General features: G+C 35.5%; 1 protein-coding gene across 1 annotated transcript in view; it reads left to right on the top strand.

Annotated features, from left to right (window-relative positions):
* The window catches only part of LOC150095449 (apolipophorins-like), a 153222-nt gene that overhangs the window by 107335 nt on the left and 26131 nt on the right, over positions 1–19756 (top strand). The window contains exons 2-4 of the mRNA XM_090410680.1: positions 11715–11813; positions 11934–12118; positions 12300–12539. Coding sequence (XP_090266806.1) covers positions 11789–11813; positions 11934–12118; positions 12300–12539 — 450 coding nt within the window. The 5' untranslated portion in view covers positions 11715–11788. The remainder of the gene's footprint in view (positions 1–11714; positions 11814–11933; positions 12119–12299; positions 12540–19756) is intronic.

Here is a 19756-nt window from a genome sequence, read left to right as displayed (position 1 = left end):
GAGACATTTAGCTGTATTTAGAGATAATTTTTCTAATCCAAAAATTGATGTTTCTCGTTTAGCCTGTTGAAGGAAATAATAAAAAAGCAGATAAAATAAATAATAAATAAATAAAATAAATTTGATTAATGAGGATGTTATTCATCTTTGAAAAGTAAGATAAACTGTAATAATGCTTAATAATAACAGTTAATGCATTAACTGCGTACGTCATTATTTCTTCAGAAGGAGAAAAGTTTGATAAAACAAAGAATTTATGTTTACGGATTGCTAATTATATTATATTATATATTATGGCAGTAATCTTAACTTAAACTGATTATTCGGACCAGTAATTTTCAATTGGTGGACATAATATCTCTAGAAGATTATTAATATTTCAGGGCGAACATGTAGTTAAATGAAATAAACTTATTAATAAATAAGTTTTAAGTATTATAATTTAATGTTTGGAAAATGAAGAAAAGTATACCTTTTGCTTTCTTCCTAGTGAACTACTCGTACATTGCCATTTACCTTTCAGACTGCCCTGAATTCAAAAGCTGGTGCAAACAAGTGTTAATTATTAAAGGGGTTTAATTATTAAGAACTGAAACAAATAATGAGTGTTTGATATAAAATGGGTGAATACACAGAAAATTTTATTTCGTAAATTCAAAGAAAGTTCATTCCTTTTGAAATTTGAAATAAAATGATTAGGAAAAATGAGGTTTAAAGTGAACAAAATGCGTCTGTTTTCATGTTTGTGAAAAGAGGAGGATATATATATATATATATATTTTTAAGTTAACACTGTTTTAGGACAGGGGCTATCGATTAGTTTTCTTCGATGTCCGCAATAAGTCCAAAAGTAACTTGTTACCAGTAATACTTGTTATTAGATTTAAACTGAAGCATCAGTTAGTGAGTAAAAATAATTTGTGCATACGTCCATCACACCTGTTCGAAGATCAACCAGAAAAGTATACGGATGCTTGATGGGCGTTTTAAATGTGATATGTCGAGATCGGATCATATGGAGAATCGAAATCTGTAGTCTACTGTGGACAGCAGTTCGCTTTCACGTGATTGTTGTCCTCGACAAAAGAAAGAGATATAAAGAAAGCTAACTTCCTGTATTAAAAATATCAATCACATTGCAGATTCTAATATATTTAAATAATTCAAATAATATACCTAGAGTTTTCCACTGAATGTATCCATCAACCTTTGCCTTTGGTAGTGACTGGGATTAAATGCTGGGTTACAATGAGAAGGTTTTGAAGTTTTACTCGGCGTTTAAATTCAAACACAGGGATTTTTATCGACAGATGGCGTGTGTGTGATAAGATTTAATTATCTATACAGAACGTTTGTTTGTTTTGCTCTCGATATAGGATGCATTTGGCTTCGCATAAATGGAACGTAACATTGAGTGGGCTGGAAGAAATGTCAGAAAGCAGGGTGGGTAAAAATAAAAGTGGATTTGCTTATCAAAACCAGGTGTAGAATGAGAAAAAAGAGCAAAGGTCGGGGAGTTGAGAGGCAATACTTGTGGACAGTTATCCGAAAAGAAGAAAAAACGAATAGAGTTTGTATGGACGGAATCGAGCTTCATGAAAATGTAACTTAAAACTAAGGGTTAAATAAACAAATTTTATATTAAGGTGGTGTATGGTTACCTAACAACAACAAAAAAAAAACTTTTCAAGTAATTGTGGATTAAGTTTTAGGAATAAATGACTCTACTAATTAAACTTTGATATTTAAATTGTTGATTAAGCTTTTGTTGTTAAGTACAAACTGTTGGTTAAGGTGAAAGATTAAGGTACATGCAGAAATGTCTAATTTCTTCATGTTGGTGGAAACGAAAGAGAATCCTTTTAGCAAAAGTTTTTCCTTTGGAGGAGGTGACAGAGCTGGCACCACTGCATGCAGCAGTGTTTCCCAAAGTATGGCATATTCCCAAAGTGTATACAAAAGGTCTTTAGGTGATATCAGGCACTTCTTTCTCCCCCTTTTTTAAAAAAAAAAATATTTTTGTCGCCGTATTGCAACAGATAAGTGCAAGTGTACTCTATAATTAAATTTTCATAATTAAAACAATCTAAAGGACATTTCAAACAAAATGTGGCTTTTAGCATATATCGACTGACCCTTAGGGCTGTCTGGTTGACTTTATGATTGCGTTCAACCGGCGTGGTTCATCCTTTTTGCATTAAAGATTTCAATGCAAAAAGTTCGAACTGCGGGACCAGTTGTATCTTAAATCTTAACGCTCTGAGCGACCGTTTCACTGTCTTTGCGTCCATCTATACGAGTTCATTCGTGTTTGTGCCACAAGTTATGACGGATAGATATGTCATACTTTAACAGTTGCTTTGTTGATTATTAACAAATTTGAAGTGCAGTCTCATAATAATTAATACTGATCACGTTAAAAACAGAATGTTTGAAATGGACAATAAAAAATAGAGAAGGAAATGAAAATGATTGAATTCGTGTTTGAAGGAAATATTATAACTTCTCCCAAGTTGCCTTAACCTGAGAAGTGGGTACGCAGATGTTACTAAAATTATAAAAGGGATTTTCGAGTACTGAAAGTTTGGGAAAAGCTGCTCTAGAGACTTGTAAATCTTCAAAGTGCTTTACCTGAAGATTTCGGTCATATATATATATATATATATATATATATATATATATATATATATATATATATATATATATATATATATATATATGATAAACACCTAGAACAAAAATGATATTAAAAAACAACAACTGATATAACCACAAGAACGATCCCACTTATGTTCTTATAGGATAAGAACATAAGTGGGAATGAGCCAATGGAATGGAAAGAGGGCAAAAACAGTCTCATTGCATCTCCAAGACAGAAGTAGCATATTATGGGCCAGTCAGCATCTCAGGAGTAGTGTTTAAGGCATTAGAGAAATTGGTGAAAGACAAAATGCAGGACTTGGTGGATAGGAATATGATACTCCATAAGGGTCAACATGGTATTATGACGGATCGCTCTTGCCTAAGTTATTTGCTTGCTTTTTATAATCAAGTGACAATGGAGTTAGATAAGGGAAATGGCTATTCAGTGTTATTTATAGACTTTGGAAAAGCATATGATAAGATTATACACAAAAATGTATTGCATAAATAGGAACAAATTGGGATGGATATGAATCTGGTGATTTTGATTAAAAGGTGGCTGATGGACAGATAGCAGAGAGAAGGAGAAGGCAAGTGACCAGTAGTGTACCACAGGGCTCACTACTTGGTTCTTTATTGTTTAATTTGTATATCAATGATATAAAGGCAACGATTTGACAGGAGATACTCAGTTGGTTGCTGATGATGTTAAACTTGGAAGAACAATTGTAAATGAAGGTGATGCAGAAATCCCGCAGGAAGACTTAAATAGACTAACAATATGAACAAAAGTAAATAGCTGCCAGTTTAATGCTGCCAAGCGTAAGGCGATGATGCACTTTGGGAAGTGATAACAAGCTGTGTGCTATGTTGATGGAACTGAACTGATGAGGCCAGGTACTTGGGTATGACTGTGGACAGGAAGTTGAAGGCATATTGCGAAGGTAACCAAAACAGCACATTAGATTACGTATTGAAAAACACTCTATAGAGAGGTTATTGCCTATATAAGGTACTCAATAAGACCATATTTGGACTACTGGGCACAGATCTGGATTACCGGATTCCGCGGGGATGAAGATTGCGGCAGTTCTATGGAATGCGCCCTATGATGATAGATTGATGGTGTGTTGGCTTCAAAAATTAGCTGACAGGCAAAAAAAAGGCGACATGATAGAAACATTGAAGTAATCAAAGGGATTCTATAGGATTAACACAGACCACTTTTCTATTTTTTTTAGCACATGCAAAGAGGGAAAGAACAAGGGGTCACCAGTGGAAGTTGTGTAAAAGTGTACTTAGCAGGGGAGTTTGGACTAAATTTTTTGCTTGGAGAGCGATGAATGGGTGGAATGGGGTAGCTGTGAATTCTTCCTCAGTAAATGAGTTTAAAGAAAGGTATGACAGGTACTGTGTGAATGATGGATCTCCCACGATGAGTCTTTTGACTCTATGGAAATTCCTATATAATAGTAATAATTAATAATAATAATAATAAATTTAAAAATTTTTAAGGTGAAGCTTATTAAGTACCTTTAAACTGACTATCACAAAAATATTATTTGGAAGAGAGTTTAGCGTATTCTTTCGCCCTGATTCAATGGCTTGTGAAAGAGACAGGCTCTTTTAGAAAACTGAAACGTTATTGTTATTTAATGTTGGATTTGTAGTTTTGCCACGAGAAGTAAATTTGCATTTCTCATTTGCTAATTTCATATATTAATTTTGGCTTTAACAAAACATTTTATCGTGATTTATACCAAAAATAACATGCAGCACAAGATTTATTACAAGAATTATCTACTAATTATTATTAAAACGCTTCATGCGAAAACACCATTTTGATTGCGAAGGAAGCAAGACAAAAGTAAACACTGAAGGATTGAGCAAAGGAAGCGATAGAAATCTTATCATGTGAAGAACATCGACACAGAAATGTTATGAATAAAAAATAAAACTCTCTCACTCTCTCTTTTATCAGACTATCTGATTATCTTATGGTCGACTGCTCACACCACTGCTACGTTGCACTTTCAAAATGAAAAATGAACTTATGTTTAGAAATGTTGATCTTTAATAAATCTTAAGACATTCAGATAAAATAATTTTTTTATCCATTGTTAGCATCCGACTTCGCATGCCAATTAAAGCCGAAAAATTAACTACTATTGTTAATATAGATGGCAACCTCAAAACGTCTTCGGGCGGAAGAATGCTGAGAAGAAAAAAAATGCATAGAGATGCAAGTAATAAACACCAAATACAATAATCGTCACAATCTTTACCAAAGGAAAATATTGCAGCTGTTCAAAAGTATTTTATTTCTTTTCATTTCAAAATAATATTTGTAGGATAAGTAACATAACTTCTGAAAGGAATAGTTAATTTATTTTACAGTTTTACTTTGGGCACATGCTTTTATTTCAATAGTTGTTTTTATTTAATGATTTTATGTGACCATCAACGAGATTCCGTCCTTGAGGATTTCTTTTGTGTCGTGCGATGTCGATGGTATATATGCTTTCCTTCGTTGTATTCGACTGAGTTCTAATGCACATAACACTCATCTTTCCAGTGCACTACACACGAAAGCACAAACCACATCCCACATCACAGGTAAACTGAACCTGTTGCTACTATGGAACTGTAGCGCGTCATACCTGCTCATTCTTCTATATTAATTCGTAGCATATTCCATGACCCCACTGAGTCGCTTCCATCTAGAATTTTTTTTAAATAGAGAGTATTGGCAATAAGTTAAAGTTTTCTTTCATTGCTGCTAAGAAAAATTATTCTTTTCAATGTGTATTATTTTAATTTATATAATGATAACATTTGTTTTAATCCATACATTCTTTATTAAAATAATTTTATTGTATTTATTATTTTAGACTGGTTTTAGAAATCAGAAGTATAAAAATAAACGTAAATCTAAATAATCACCGTTAATATAAAATTTGTATTTTTTTTTTAAACCGTGATATTCTATTGAGAATTTTTTTTTTCATTGATATTAAACAGAGCTTATTTATTTAGAATCTTTGCCATATTTTACAATAAAATTATAAATTACATGATCATTGATAAGTCATTTACATGATCATTACTCTCCTCTTTCTCTTCTTCGCCATTTCCAAGTTATAATGTTTTTTTTTTATTGTTTTCCAGATTAGTATTTCAATTGAAGGATAAATCATTTTTGTTTTATAAAAAGAATTGATTAAAAATACATTTTTTCGAAAGTAAAGAATGTGCTAGTTACTCTTTGGATTGTCTCCTTCAAATGATTTTCATTATTCAATGAGTTTCTTCAAGCTTATTTGGGAAACTCATTGAATAATTTATTGCACTTGCCGTGCCGAATTCGATTGTTCATTCGCAGTGTATGGTAATCATTTCCTTTCAGGATATAAGAGAATTCTTGTATACTCAGAACTGCTGTATTATAATAACTTACCTTTCGTCGAAAGAAAGGAACCAGATGAAAGTTCCTCACGTCACAGATGGGAATCGAACCCAGGTCTTTCCAACCAAAGAGCTTCGTCTATAGTGACTGAGATACGGAGGCTAGCGTAACGCTGTCAAATTGTAATTTTCTTTTTGTTTTTCAAAAATATAACTGGATATTTCTTCATCATCGTTCGTAGGTTTTTTTTTTAGATATGAAATTCATATTCTTTACGTATTTCAGTGGCGTGCATGAACAAATACATGCCATATTCGGTACTAGAGTTCACCTTCATTTTGATAAGCAGTTTATTATTACTGCTATGCCTTTTTTGATGATGTGATGATGATTTCGAAGGTGGTTGACCCTCCAATTTCTGTGCATTACGACCATAATTCTGTAAATAAAATAAAATCTTCTAGCTACGCCACAGAAGAGTGTTTCAGTCATTATAACAGAACTGAAGTTTTACACGGTATGTATTGGATATTATGTAAACATAACTGAACCGTAAGTTGCTAAGAACCAATTCAGCAGTTCTGTTGATGTTGGAAACTGTTGAATAGTCCATTTTTGCTACGTCACTCTAAACAATAGCTGCTAACGTACACATATTTTTCTTGTGAAGCAATCGGCATCGATACTTACCATTAGGAGGTATAAAAGTTAAGGCTGTTTGCCTTTAGAAGTAGTTTAAAAAATGAAACCTTTTCTATATTTTATATGCTTCACGGGAATTGCTGTAGCGGGTAAGTATTGAGAATAATCCAATAACAATTATAACGATGTTTTCAATAGTTTTTATGATATAATGGTCGTATAAGTAATCGTACATAATCGTATAATGAATGATAGTGTGTATGATGATGATCGGTAACAGGAAAATTTAGTAGTAAATTCGTATCATTTGTAATCGCAATTATAGTCAAAAGAGTAAAAATTATTAATCACCGTATACAACAACAATGGAGTTTGCGTTAACTAAATACTTGTGGTACGAGCAAAAGTGATTGAGAATAATCAAGATTCATTTATTTTGTTTTCTGCGAAAACATCGCGAGGGATTTCTTTAAAAGTGTTGGATGCAAACTTTTTGCAGTAATAGTGTTTGATTTTTTTTCGCTATGAAAAAGTAGATTTTAAGAGATTGCCATTGTCCTAAGCCTACCTTCGTAATCGACCCCCCCGCGATGATGTTAAGTGTGAATTATGTTTATTTCAATGCAACCAAAGGCAACAATTAAAATGGTAGTGCACAACATGCACACTCGAAAGCAATGATTGCCTTTAGATGAAAAGACCCTGGTTCGAATTCCATCTATATCTTGAAGAAATTTACAATATCTTTTTAAAAACTAAGGTGAGTTTATTGGCCTTATACAGAAGGAGCGAACATTTTTCATCTGGAAAAAGAAAAATATTTAGATAACATTAAACACCATATCTGCTAATAATTATGTTTGGAAATCCAACTTGAGTTTACCATAAGTCACCTTTGTGCCTAATAAACAAAGAAAGGGATAAAATGTTCGCAGTGTTGAAAATATTTTAAGGACGACAGACGTTTTCCAAATCTCATTATACTGTTCGCCAGCCTTAACGCACGATTACAGATAGCGTTCTCTTAGGCCAGTGGGTCTTAACCTTTTTAGTGATCGGCAACCCCTTGAATCTAAAAATAAGTTCTCCCACCCCCTTGAAAAATGTGTTTCTATTTCTTTATTTAAGAAATTACATCTATTGCAAGATAATTTATTTATTGAAAAATAAACACATACATTTACATATACATACAAAACAATATCTCAATTTTTAATGGCTATGTTGTTGTTGTTTATTAAATTAAAGAAAATTACTATTCGTTTCTGCGTCAAACCACCTGGTTAACGTTCGTACTCAGAGTATGCGAACACGTGCGCGTATCAACCAGTTTCTTATTGTACTGCATGTGCTGGTAAGTGCGATGCGCTGAGGCAAAGGTAGAGAGGATAGGAGTGGGGGTCTCAAAAGTCGACGTAGCGTTCGTTAGTTTCTTACAGGTGGTCAGGCGGTAGTTTCCATCGAAAATTTAGAAACTTCTCCCGCACCCCTGGAAATGCTTTCTCGAACCCCCAAGGGTGCACACACCCCAGGTTAAGAACCACTGTCTTTTAGGCAGACTGAATTCTACTAAATGGCTGATAAACAGATGCAGGTTGTTGGTCCATTCTTCCACAAAAATGGCAGTCAGTTTCCTTAGAGAAGTTTTTTGACTGATCTCGTCCTCTCAGTTGGAAATTCATGCCTATGCGACTGCTAACCACAGCGAGGCAATACAGAATTCTCGCAATCATTTCCTGATGTGTAATCTACCTCAAGGTGTGTGTGTGTGTGTGTGTGTGTGTGTGTGTGTGTGTGTGTGTGTGTGTGTGTGTGTGTGTGTGTGTGTGTGTGTGTGTGTGTGTGTGTGTGTGTGTGTGTGTGTGACTTAAGCCATTAATGAATATACTGTATATGGTAGTCTAAGTCCTAAATCGCCAAGACTTTCTTCAACATTCAGGTGGATAACTATTACTACATCACGGGGAAACAAGGATTACATATCGAGTCCGAATCCCTGCCTGTTCTTCGCATTCTTTATAGGCTGTGTTGAGGGTTACTTCCCAATTATTCAGCTTTTCTCATCAAGCAATTCCTATAAACAGTCAACAATGCCAGAGAATTGCTGCGAGGATCAACATAACCTTTTGGCATCTACTTTTCAGAGTACTTTTACTCCAAACCAGAGGGAACATCCCACACCGTTACGCCTTTGACAAACCCAAACACGTCCATCTGATTTGAAGTGTGTGTATTTATTTGAAAATATGACACTCTATATTGCAGCTTTTCTATGGCCAGTAATGCTGTCCATTACGAATTCTCCACTACGCAAGTAAATTCTAAAATTGTTTGTGATGAAGTTTAGTGTGTATGTAGCAATTCTTCAATTGAAACCAAGATAATCTCTTTAGCAGTCGACGCCCTGTAACTATGCTTAAGATAGGCCATTAATGCACAACAGGAGAAACCCACAATTCATTTCAGCAATTCCCTATCCGTTTCTGTCACTGTATGTATGAGAATGGTCTAAAAAGTTCTCGGCCTCGACCATAGATGGCAACACTATCGGCAAGATTTTTTTTTCTAAGTTGGTACATCTGTCATAAGCATCCATATGAAATTGCAAGCAGTGTGTTTTATACAGCTGTCTGAAGCAGAAGTGTTGTCTGTAAAAGTTTTATCCCTTGAAATGGATAAAATTGAGTGTCGTGCGGTTATAAAATTCTTTTACAAAGAATTTTATAACGCCAAAAGAAATTCATTCGAAGTTCATAAAAGTTTATGCGCACTCGACGAGTCAAAGTGCGTGAAATTGCTGAGACTATAGGCATTTCAAAGAACGTGTAGAAATATTTTGCATGAAGAATTGCAAATGAAAAAGTTTTGCGCAAGATGGGTGCCGCGCTTGCTCACAGCAAATCAAAAATGCACTCGCATGAAAATCACTGAACAGTACTTGGAGCGTTTTAACAAGAATAAAACTGATTTTGTGCGTCGATTTATTACTATGGATGAGACTTGGATTCACCATTACACATCAGAATCCAAACAGCAGTCAAAACTGGACAGAAGCCGGTTGTTCAGTGTCAAAAAGACAAGCGTCGGTGTTTTAGGATGCTAAAGGCATTTTTTTATTAATTATTTTGAAAAGGGTAAAACAACAACCGGGGAATATTATTCCGATCTTTTAACCAGACTAGATGAAAAAATTCGTGAGAAAAGACCCGGTTTGCAGAAGAAAAAAATGATCTTTCATCAGTACAATGCACCCACCCACAAAGGTGTTTTGGCAATTGGAAAATTAAGAGACCTGCACTATGAATTGTTGGAACATCCATCCTATTCCCTAGATTTGGCTCCTTCTGACTTCTATCTCTTCCCAAAACTAAAACTCTTCCTCTCTGATTTGCGTTTCGTTTGCGAGTCAAGAGGTGATTGCAGCTGTAGAGGGGTATTTTGCAGGTCTTACTGAGAACCACTACAGGGACGGGATAATGGCGCTGAAGCATCGCTGGAATAAATGTATTAGGCTTAAGGGAGATTATGTTGAAAAATAACAATAATTTCGTAATTATAAATTCGTTTTTTCATTGTTAGGCCAAGAACTTTTGAAACCACGGCCTGATAAGTATACCTGAGTGTTTCTTAGATTTCCTTTTATGCTTGTGTTTCGGTCTTTTAATGGCAGCCGTTAGAGTTTGTATGGAATACTCCCGTTGTGCTATAATTGTATGAACGGATTGATAACTGACTGTAAATTTTTTAACTCCCCCTCCATTTTCAGTATTGTACATAGTTGCAATTCTGTTCAGTTGACTTGCACTACCCTTGCTTGAATATTACCTGATCTCCTCCTCCTCCTCCTCCTCCTCCTCCTTGCCTTGTTTGGCACGCACGAACACACACACACACGCGCGCGCGCGATGATGAATATTTTCTTGCAATATATACAATATAACAAGAGGTGAGCTTGCTTAATGAAACGCAAATATTACAAGTAAAAAATTTATTATAATTGATTTATAAAATAATGATATCAAAACTGATACAGATATCGCCAATTTTGAATTAACAAAAAAACCCTAAAATGCCCGATCACCTGTGTAGCATACGAGGCCATTCATGAAAAAGACTGGTCGTTTCGTGTCATGCCATGAGACATGATAAAAGACAAGTTTTGTTTAGCATGTGTATGAACTGAAGAAATTCTTGATCAACGAAGCAAGACCAGAAGTGAAGTTTTTATTTTTAATTTTCATTTTATTACTGCTAGATGGCATCTACTAAGTGAATATTAAATATTCACTTAGCAGATTGATTTATCAAATATACACTAGTTTTACATAAGATTTCCTTTCAGACTTTTTTTTATTATTCATATTCCGCTTTGTTAAAATAAAACTAGATTTTGTAAAATGCCAAACCTAACACAAAATTATTGTAATTTGAAAAAAAAAAAACCATTATAGCATAGCAGAGTTTTTAATACTGTTCATTGAAAAAAAGATCATATATTGATATATTGATTCAAGAACGTAAGTTGAATGTTAGATATCGAATGCTAACATTCAACTTAAGTTCTTGAATCATAAATCTTAGTAAATAAAGGGATGCTTTTACCAAGGCAGAGCGCGACATTTGTGTTTTCATTGTAAAGACAGGTTCGAATTCTGTCTTAAGACATGAAGAAACCTTCACAGGATTTTTTCAATTGAAGGCGATTTTCCGACATCATATGGATACGACAAAATTTTTCCTTTCGTAAAATAATGCTTTTCATCCTGCAAAAGACACGATAAAGACAATCCAAACAGATAATACATGCAATTGATAAACAAAAATACTTTCAACCAATAGAAATAACTTGTTTCAATAAGATGGTGCCTGTTTGCCTATATGGTTTATCATCATAGGCTAATTAATCAATTGATTAGTATGAAAATGGACTTCATTATTCTCCAGGTCTTATTTGCAGCAGCCAAATTAATTTATGTTTGAGCAGTCGATTGTAATCTTACCAAAGCATTTTTTTTCTCCACAGTCCCAGTCTTTAAAGATGCTGAGAATGACATATCTGAAAGCCTTGGAGATCAAGCATCTGAGGTCAAGAGTTCAATGTGCTCCAAAACCTGTGCAGTAGGTGAGTGGATATAAGAAATGTTTATTATTTACAACATGTTATCGGAAATAAAAATAAGAATTCACTACCAGTGAGGAATTTATGTGATAAAATAATATGGATTTCTTTCTGTTTTTTCAGAATTAGATAAACTAGGATTTCAACCTAATCGTCATTACGACTATTCCTTTAAAATTATAAACGACATGGAATTAATGATGGATGAAAATACGATCAACAAGAGTGATCCTTTTAAGCCTAAAGCGGAAGAAATCAGCGGACTAGCTGTTTTTACCCTCGTCAATAAATGCGATCTGCAGCTGCAGGTGAGATTTTCATAATTCGAATATTAACAGTTACATTTTTAACTAGTACAGAGATCAGTTATTTCTACATGAATTAATAATAATTAACACAGCTCATCAATTCCATGTTACCAAGTGTCTAGACTTTATGTAAAAAAAAAAAAAACATGTTCTCAAATATTACTTCATTTCCCTTTTTAAGGTTCGAGACTTGCTAATCATACAGAATTCGGCGATCGATTATAAGTCGAAAATGATACGTATGATCACGAAATATCCTGTGTTATTCTCTGTCGAAAACAGTACACTCATCACTCACTGTTTTCGTCCTGAAGAAACTCCGGAAAGCGTCATTTTGAAGCGGATTGTCATTTCTGCTCTGCAAAATTCAATATTCGAAATCATAGCGTCCAATACTACGACAGAAGAAGCTGCAATACAAGTGAGTGGTCTTTTTATTATTCTTACTTTGTCTACAATCGACCATTAAGCTGTATTAGTATCGACACTGTATTCATTAGGAAATATTTCGAAAGGATATTATTTTGTGTTAGATTGTAAATATTGCAAGGATATTGCATTGTAAGTGATGTACTGAATAACTTGTTTCATTAATTGTGTTTCACATATTAATGCTTCTTGCCATATTAAATAATGATTTTTGACACAATTCTATGTTCTATATGAGAAACAAAACAAATCTTTAATGCAGTACTCATCCCCCTAACGCTCGTACTACTGCCGTATAACATCGTATTATTGCATTACATGTACAGAAATTCTTCACTATGCCCAGATATATTTTGATAATCCTATTGTCTGTCTGTGTTCGCTTCATAAGGATAGCTATAATCAATAGAGCAGACAATGGTCTTTCCTCCTAGAAAGTACCACAGATAATTAACGAACTTAATAGCCAGACCCGTTCTTCATTTAAATGATACCAAACGATGAAAACAATATGGGTAGGAATTTCAAAACTTTGAAAAGCTGATGAATTTCTTGCTTGCTGCGATCATAAATATTTATTTGAAGGAAACAAGTTCAGTTCAACACGCATACAGAACGGCGGATGAACATTAAAAAAAGTCCATAACATTTTTGTAGCTACGCATCATTCATTATTCTAACAATTGATCCAAAAGGTTTTAGGTCCACTTGCACAGTTTATTCACTTACCATATCATTGGCCTGGCTGGCCGAGTGTAATTTTATCGTATCGTATCCACTCCCCAACAAGCAGGATATGGGTTCGAATCCCACCGTGGGCATACATACATGGATTCAGGTGGTTGATGAATTTCATAATGCAATGTGAGATCCATACCATTATAGGTGGCTTGTAGTGTCATGCAAAAGTATCACAGCTAATCTCTAGAGCAGAGTTTCCGGATTATCTAACTGTCAGTCAACCGACAGTGTAAACTGTACATTTATCGGCCACTGAATTACAATCTTTCATGCAGATGTGCGTAAACATTACTTATGCAGCATATATGGAAAATACTTGGTGACGTGAGTCACACGTTCTGGACAACTAGTTAAAAATGATGCTGGTCAGTAATTTTCAATAGTGTTGATCACAATGGGAAAAAACAAAGGATCTTTCGGAGTTCGATAAAGGGCTGGTTGCGTGTGCCCGTCTGACTGGATGGAGCATGATTTTGAAAACAGTAGAGCTGACTGGTTTCTCAAAAGGTGAGATACTTCACTTCACAGGGAATTGAAGAGGATCGGTATTGACACTCGCATGTCTATACGTAAACCATTGATTTCTGCGAAGAACATGGAGATTTGTCTATAGTGGTGTCAGGAACATCGTACGGATACTGGAAGACTGGAAAAACGTCATGTAGAGCGACTAGTCACGGGACATCTTGTTCTGTACCGACGGTTTGCATATATATTGTCGTGAGCTCCATGAAACAACGAACCCAGCTTGCCTTGTAAACACCACTCAAGGTTCTGGAGGTGGTGTAAGGTGTGGGGCATGTTCTGTTGGTAGGGAACTTGTCCCGTGATATTGCCGAAAGGTCTGGTGTCCTCCAAGGAATATCTGAACGTTATTGTCTATCAAGTCCATCCTGCAATATTGACTTTTATCCCATCAGGTGGCGTTTTTTCATGGAAGACAATGCTACTCTCCATCGTTCAAGATTTGTTCAGCAGTGATTCAGCGAAAATGACAATGACTTCCACCATCTTTCCTGGCCACCCCAAGCTTGAATCTGAATCCCATCGAAAATGCATATGTTAGAAATGCAGATCCGGGAGCAATGTCCTTTTCCGTGAAAACTGTGCCAGTTAATGGACTGTCTGGTGAATGCCTGATATGTTGTTGACGTAGATTCAGTCCAGTACCTTGTGGAAATCTTTGCCAAACCGCATATGTGTGTGGTAATTCTGGCTGAAGGAGGTCCAACATGGTATGAAATAAAAGTTTCTAAGTTTCATTGACCAGTATGTCAATATACGTTTACAATATTTGTTGTTAGGATTTACATAAAAATGGAAGTGGCAAATAAATTTTGATTGAGATTTTATAGATGATATTTCATTAAACTTTGTCCAGAAAAAGCAAAGTTACTGTTATCTTCAATTACCTTGATTACCTTGATGGACCCGTGTTTCACTCAGGATTTCTCCATGAGTGCAGGTCACAAAGATGCCTCCAACGATCTCAATCTTGAGCCTCTCTCTTCCATGTTATACCCATAAATTTCACTAGTGGATTTTCCCATCTTGTAGGTGATCTTCCTGATTTTCTCTTTATTCTTGGTTGCCAGTTGAGTATTCTATATGTCCATCTGTTATCCCTGAGTCTGGCTATGTGACCTGCCCATCTCATCTTGCTTTCATATACTGCAGTTACCACATCTTTTATGCCTGATCTCTTTCTTAGTTCCGTGTTTCTAACATGTTCCATTCTGCTGATGTTACAAATCCTGCGTTCTATTGCTATTCTGAGTTCTTCTGAGAGTCTCTTCTTCTTTTCTTGTCGTGTTCCATGTTTCTGATCCATATGTGAGTGATGGTAGAATATCACTCTTCTTCTACGCGTTATTCCCGCTTCCTATGCAGGGTCTGCGTGTTACTTAGATGCGACTTCTTGTTAGTAGTACTCCCAACCGACCCGTCGCCTGGTCTGCCGCTGGGGGGGAGATATATTTTTGACTGTTGAGGCGTATGTTCACGGGGCCGGTTTGCCTGTTTGCGGGATGAAAAACGCCAGATAAACTGGCGGAAAAAGCCCTACTGACCGCGCCCAAGACCGGCTAACTTGGCTATGCCTGAGGAAGATCCTCAAATTCCTCACGTCTACAACGGGAATCGAACCTGGGACACTCCTTCCCTAGGCATATGGTTGCGAAGCGCAAAACCACTAGGCTAACCGCGCGGTCGATGGTAGAATATCACTATTAAATAGTTTTGCCTTCGGAGAGATGTCAAGATTTGGATCAGTAAGTGTTTCTTTTAGTCTGTTGAATGATAGCCATGCAGCTTTCTTTCTTTTTGCTAGTTCTTCAGATAAATCGTTATTAATTTTTATTGTTTGTCCTAAGTACTTGTATGAGTCAACTTGTTCTATAGGGATGTTATCAATACATAGGTCACTGTCACTTGTGTAGATGTTTTTGATCCATTTTGTTTTTTCTAGATTCATTTCTAAGCCTATTTTACTGCTGTTTGTGTATACTTTTTCGCCCATTTCTTCTAGGTCTTTTGAGTTGTGGGATATCAGTACTAGATCAGATCATCAGCAAACATAAGAATTTGTAGCTTTTCACTACCTATGCTTATTCCTCCGTTTAGGTCTATTTTGTTCAGAATGTATTCTAAAGTGCTGGTAAATAGATTCGGGGAGATCACATCGCCTTGGCGGACCTCTCTCTTTATATCTATATTTATAGGTTGATCAAATAGGGTTATTTGTGTGGTCTGATTTTTGTTAATTTCTTTTATCATGTGGATATAAGTAGGGTCCACATTTATTTCCAGTAAGGCACTAATGATTGCATTGTGTTCTATGGTATCAAATACTTTTTTAAAATCAATAAAGAGGAAACATAGAGGGATTCGGTATTCTCTGCATTTTTCTGTTAATTGTGAAATGACCTGGATATTATCTATTGTGGAGAAGCCTCTTCTGAATCCTGCCTGCTCTCTGCTGGAGTTGTCTTCTAGAGTGTTTTGGATTCTGCTCAGTATTACTCTGTTCATGATCTTATATATGTGAGAGAGTAGACAGATTGGACGATAGTTTTTTATGTCTTCCTTGTTCTATTTTTTGAACAGAAGTATGGTTTTTGAGGTTTTCCATTCTTCTGGAATTTTTCTTTCTTTGAAGTACCAGGTGAATCTGGCAGCCAAGGCTTTGAAAAGAATTGGTCCACCTTGTTGGATTTCTTCAGCCTTAACATGATCAATTCCTGAGGCTTTTCCTTAACTCATTTTCTTAAGGGCATGTTCTATTTCTTCTGGAAGTACATCTGGTATATTGCTTAGTTTTGGAATGATAGGTTCTGAAACTTGGCACTTAGTTGCATAGTGATAATTATAAAAATTCTGCACAATTTCTTCTATCCTTTTTCTATTAGTATGTTTTTCTCCATTTTGATTCTGTAAAGCAGATGGAATTGACTGTTTAAAATTTAAGTCTTTCTCTATTTTTTTCAGGCTGGTTTTTGCCTGCACTACTTCTCTTAGTTTTTGTATCCTGAAAGCTTTGTAGTCTTCTGGAATTCTTTTCCTTAGTAATTTAAAGATGATTTTCTATTCTAGAAAATTTTCTTCAGATTTTTTCAGTTCTTTTCTCTTTTTCAGTAGTTCTATAGTTTGAGGTGAGAGTCGTTCTCTTTTTTTTTTTTTTTGTTTCACAGGAATTTCTGATTTTTTTCTTGCACTGTTGAATTTATTAATAAAGTCAATATAGTCATTATTTATGTAACAGTTTTTAATAGTCCATTCGGTCTCTTCTATGTACTTCTTGAACTTGTGGTAGTCTATTTGTTCGGTTGTCTTTTATGGTTTGATGTTGCCCTGATTATGTTGTTCTTTTTTGTGGTCTATTCTTATAATGGCTCTGAGGAGTCTGTGGTCAGAATCTATGTTGAAGTATGTTTCGCCTATTGCACCAACATTATGTACCAGTCTTTTACAGTCTGTTAAAATGTAGTCAATTTCATTTTTTGTGTCTCCATTCGGTGATTGCCAAGTCCATCTTCTTCCTAGGCGTTTGTTGCAAAAAGTGTTCATGATAAAGAGTTGTTCAGCTGCAGCAAATTCAGTTAATCTTTCTCCTCTTCTACTTCTTTCTCCTAGGCCATGTGGTCATATAAACTTTTCATCTTCTTTTCCACATCCTATTTTGGCATTAAAGTCACTGCCAACGAATGTGTTTGTTGACTTGTAATTTAATGCCTGTTCAAAATTCATGTAAAATTTTCTATTTCTTGATTATCAGCTACAGATGTTGGAGCATAGCAGGATATTAATTTTATTGTTATATTGTTCTCTATTCCAATTACGAGTACACCCATTCTTTCAGAAATGATGTTACAAGAAAGGATCGACTTGATGAGCTTAGATTTAACAATGAAGCCCACTCCGCCTTGTTTGTCATTGTTTGAAGATGCTCCAAGGAGTATTTGTGAGCCATTGTACCATCTTGCTGTCAGTTCTTTCAATCTTTTTGTTTCATTCACTAGCAGGATATCCAAGTTGATATTGATATTGGTTAGTTCTTTGATTAATAAATCTATTCTGTAGTCTCTTGCCAAAGTTCGAGTATTGGGTGTACCGATTACCATTTTCATAGATTTAAGAGGCGGCCTGTTTTCATCTGCGAGATTCTTAGCATCCCTGGCCACACTCGGTGCCTTACCGCCGCTGTAGAACGGTGAGTGTGGGCCGCGCAGGACTCGGGGCCGTTTCTGTTGTTGTAGTGGCATATTTTCTGTGGTCGCATATACACTTCTTCTGCTATCTTGAATTATTTTGTTTAATTTTGCCACTATATGGTCAAACTTAAATAAAATTCGTCCAGCCAGAATTGAGCTATTATATGAGAACTAACTTAGCCGGAAACAATCATGACAATCCTAGTAATGTACGTGATAGAGATGCAGGATCCAGCAACAGGATATATTCAGGATACAATGCTTTAAGGGACCATCTTCACGCTCTGGTCCTACCATTATGAAGAAATATTGTGAACTGTGATTTGTCAGTCCATGTTTACCCGACCAGGTGGGGTAAACATGGACTGACAAATTCCATTACATGTTTCAGCTTTCGACGGAAGGTTTTAGCAGACAAAAAAATTCTCATATACTCATTGTTTATTTCATAGTAAGTGAGCATCACTGTTTTCTCATATCGATGACAATCAGAAACGACAATGTTCTGTTTCCTTCAGTTGGGAGCTCTAGATGGTGTCACACGAAGGTGAAAGTAAGCTTTTCTCTCCTCTGGAAAAACTCAGTTTTTCATCCCTCAAAACAGGCAAACTGGTAGAGAACACACGTAATTATCAGAATAATTAAACGCCCTCATAGTCTTGGCTGCATCGACTCTCACCGCAACTCAGCAAGGTCGGCGCTTGTTGGTAATTTATGGTAGATGTCAATGGTTCCTTGCCTATCTCTTCGACATGGTAAGAATATTTCGTTCTGTCGTTGGTATTTATTCATGTTTCAAAGCTAGATCAACCTTGATCACTTGCTTCAGTAATACTCGTTATTCGCGGTCCTCACAATTCTTATTTTAATTTTTTCCTTATATATTATGAAATGTACGAATCACCGCCATGCTCTTTTCCTGTAAAGAACTGGTCTTTGTGGATTCCAGAAAAGTGCACATCACTTATCTTGAACTTTTTTAAGGACAAGGTACGTTGTTATTTTTGCAAAATCTATTTGTTCTGTAGTTCATAGTCGATTCAAGTTTAGTGAGAAGAGGCGAGCCTTAGGAAGTCGTTACTTTCCTCTCTTCTGTGAATTTGGCAGATTTCTCCATTATGCAGAAACACTTCATGAAAATCAAATCCGCTGTGGATGACATCACAAGGCGCAGCCATGACCAATCTGATTGATTTGCACATCGGCCATGTGTAAACATAATCGATATGCAAACTGGCCGGTATTTCCAACTTATTCCACATCGGCAAACTGGTGTGGAATAAGTTGGAAGGTGTTTTCAGAATCTCATTAATTGAATAAACACCACGATCGCACTACCCTAGTGATACTTGTTCGGTCGTTTTTGAGCATGTAAACCCACTTGCATCATCTCAGCCTGAAAAAAAGAAAAAGGAAAAAACCCACTATTCCCATAATGTGCTGTAATCCTTCGATGAATTTCTTCGCCTGTTTCATCAACCCCAAAATCGAATAATTGTACGTTGTTCTTCTTTGGTGTATATGCTCAGTAGAAGGTTATGTCTATGTGGATAAATCTACAAGACAAACTGCATTAGCCGAAGTTAAATACTTCGCTTCATCAACGATGAATTTTCTTGTTAACGGTTGTGAGTGCTTTCTGTAGTGGAATCAATCAGAAAAGGCAACTGAATAAAGCATTATGGACCCTTTTTCATAACGATGTCGTATTCGTTTGCATTGTAATCCATTTCAAATATATCACTTTTAAAATCTCCTA

This window comes from Typopeltis vanoorti, chromosome 20, assembly GCF_054136105.1.
Source record: "Typopeltis vanoorti isolate ZY-2024b chromosome 20, IOZ_Tvanoo_1.0, whole genome shotgun sequence".
Lineage (NCBI taxonomy): Eukaryota > Metazoa > Arthropoda > Arachnida > Uropygi > Thelyphonidae > Typopeltis > Typopeltis vanoorti.
The sequence above is the reverse complement of the archived record's forward strand: the minus strand, read 5'-3'. Positions and strand labels throughout refer to the sequence as shown.